At 52.8% G+C, this 1,176-nt stretch overlaps 1 protein-coding gene across 1 annotated transcript in view; it reads left to right on the top strand.

The window, feature by feature from the left end:
• LOC106527982 (diacylglycerol kinase zeta) overlaps window positions 1–1,176 on the top strand; it is a gene marked incomplete at its 5' end in the record, with an annotated part of 21,779 nt that overhangs the window by 11,365 nt on the left and 9,238 nt on the right. The window contains 5 exon segments of the mRNA XM_014023014.1: window positions 61–161; window positions 247–347; window positions 429–498; window positions 570–610; window positions 739–923. Coding sequence (XP_013878468.1) covers window positions 61–161; window positions 247–347; window positions 429–498; window positions 570–610; window positions 739–923 — 498 coding nt within the window.

Below are 1,176 nucleotides of genomic sequence, written 5' to 3'. Positions count from 1 at the left end.
GTGTGTGTGTGTGTGTGTGTGTGTGTGTGTGTGTGTGTGTGTGTGTGTGTGTGTGTGTAGTCAGCAGCCGGTTCCAGAGAAGCTGCAGATCACAGTGAACCGGATCAGTATGGCAGCCTACGAGGCTCTGCACTACGACAAGGACCAGCTGAAGGAGGCCTGTGAGTCAGACCCAGACCCAGAACCAGAACCAGGACTCTGCAGGACTTCTTTTATTAACCTGATTTCTTTCACGTGTCTCTGCAGCCGTGCCGCTCGGACTCATCGTCGTCCCCGGGGACAGCGACCTGGAGATGTGCCGCCTGCACATCGAGCGCCTGCAGGACCACCAGGACCACCAGGACCAGGTGCAGCTCAGACTCTGAGTCTAGGTTCATGAGGTCACCTGAACCAGGACCTGGTTTTTATCTCACTTTGTGTCCCTGCAGGACGGAGACACGGTGACCGAAGACAGCCTGTCCTCTCAGAAACTGTCCCTGAACTGGTGCTTCCTCGACTGTAAGTCCAGACAGAACACACATGTCCAGGTCTGACACGGGTCCTGACCCGGTTCTGCATTCTGTTCTCAGGTACGACTGCAGATCGCTTCTACAGGATCGATCGGGCTCAGGTAAGACCAGAAACCTGCAGATCCAGACCCTCAGTCCTCAGCCTGGTCTGATCAGAACATGACCAGGTCCGATTAGAACTGTCCCTTTAAGACCTGGCAGAACCACCTGTTTGGGTTTTTGCCCTCAGGAACACCTGAACTACGTGACAGAGATCTCTCAGGACCACCTCTACATCCTGGACCCGGAGCTGGTCCTCAAGGAGACAGTGGGAACCTCGCCCAGCATGCCTGACCTGGTGGACTCTGAGGACCCCCCGAGACAATTCTCCTACCCCTGCTCCCCGTCCTCCCCCACCTGCTCCAGCACCGCCAGGTGAGAACAGGGCCCGGGTCCAAGAGGCCCGCAGAACCCACGAGTCCGGCCAGAACCAAGAGCAGCCGGAGTCTCAGTAGCTGTGTTTCCATTGACCATGAAAATGCGCAAATTAGAATTTCGAAAATAAATTTGCTCAATGGAAACACGTCAATTTCGAAAACAATTAAGTTTTTCAACAAAATGTTTTTGAACTAGGATGAGGTGGTTTTTCAGCCGTATTAAAATTGATTTATTTATTTATTTATTTATT

The sequence above is a fragment of the Austrofundulus limnaeus genome, unplaced genomic scaffold (assembly GCF_001266775.1).
Source record: "Austrofundulus limnaeus strain Quisiro unplaced genomic scaffold, Austrofundulus_limnaeus-1.0 Scaffold353, whole genome shotgun sequence".
In the NCBI taxonomy this organism is placed as follows: domain Eukaryota; kingdom Metazoa; phylum Chordata; class Actinopteri; order Cyprinodontiformes; family Rivulidae; genus Austrofundulus; species Austrofundulus limnaeus.
Note: the sequence above shows the minus strand (reverse complement) of the source record. Positions and strands in the feature narration are given on the sequence as shown.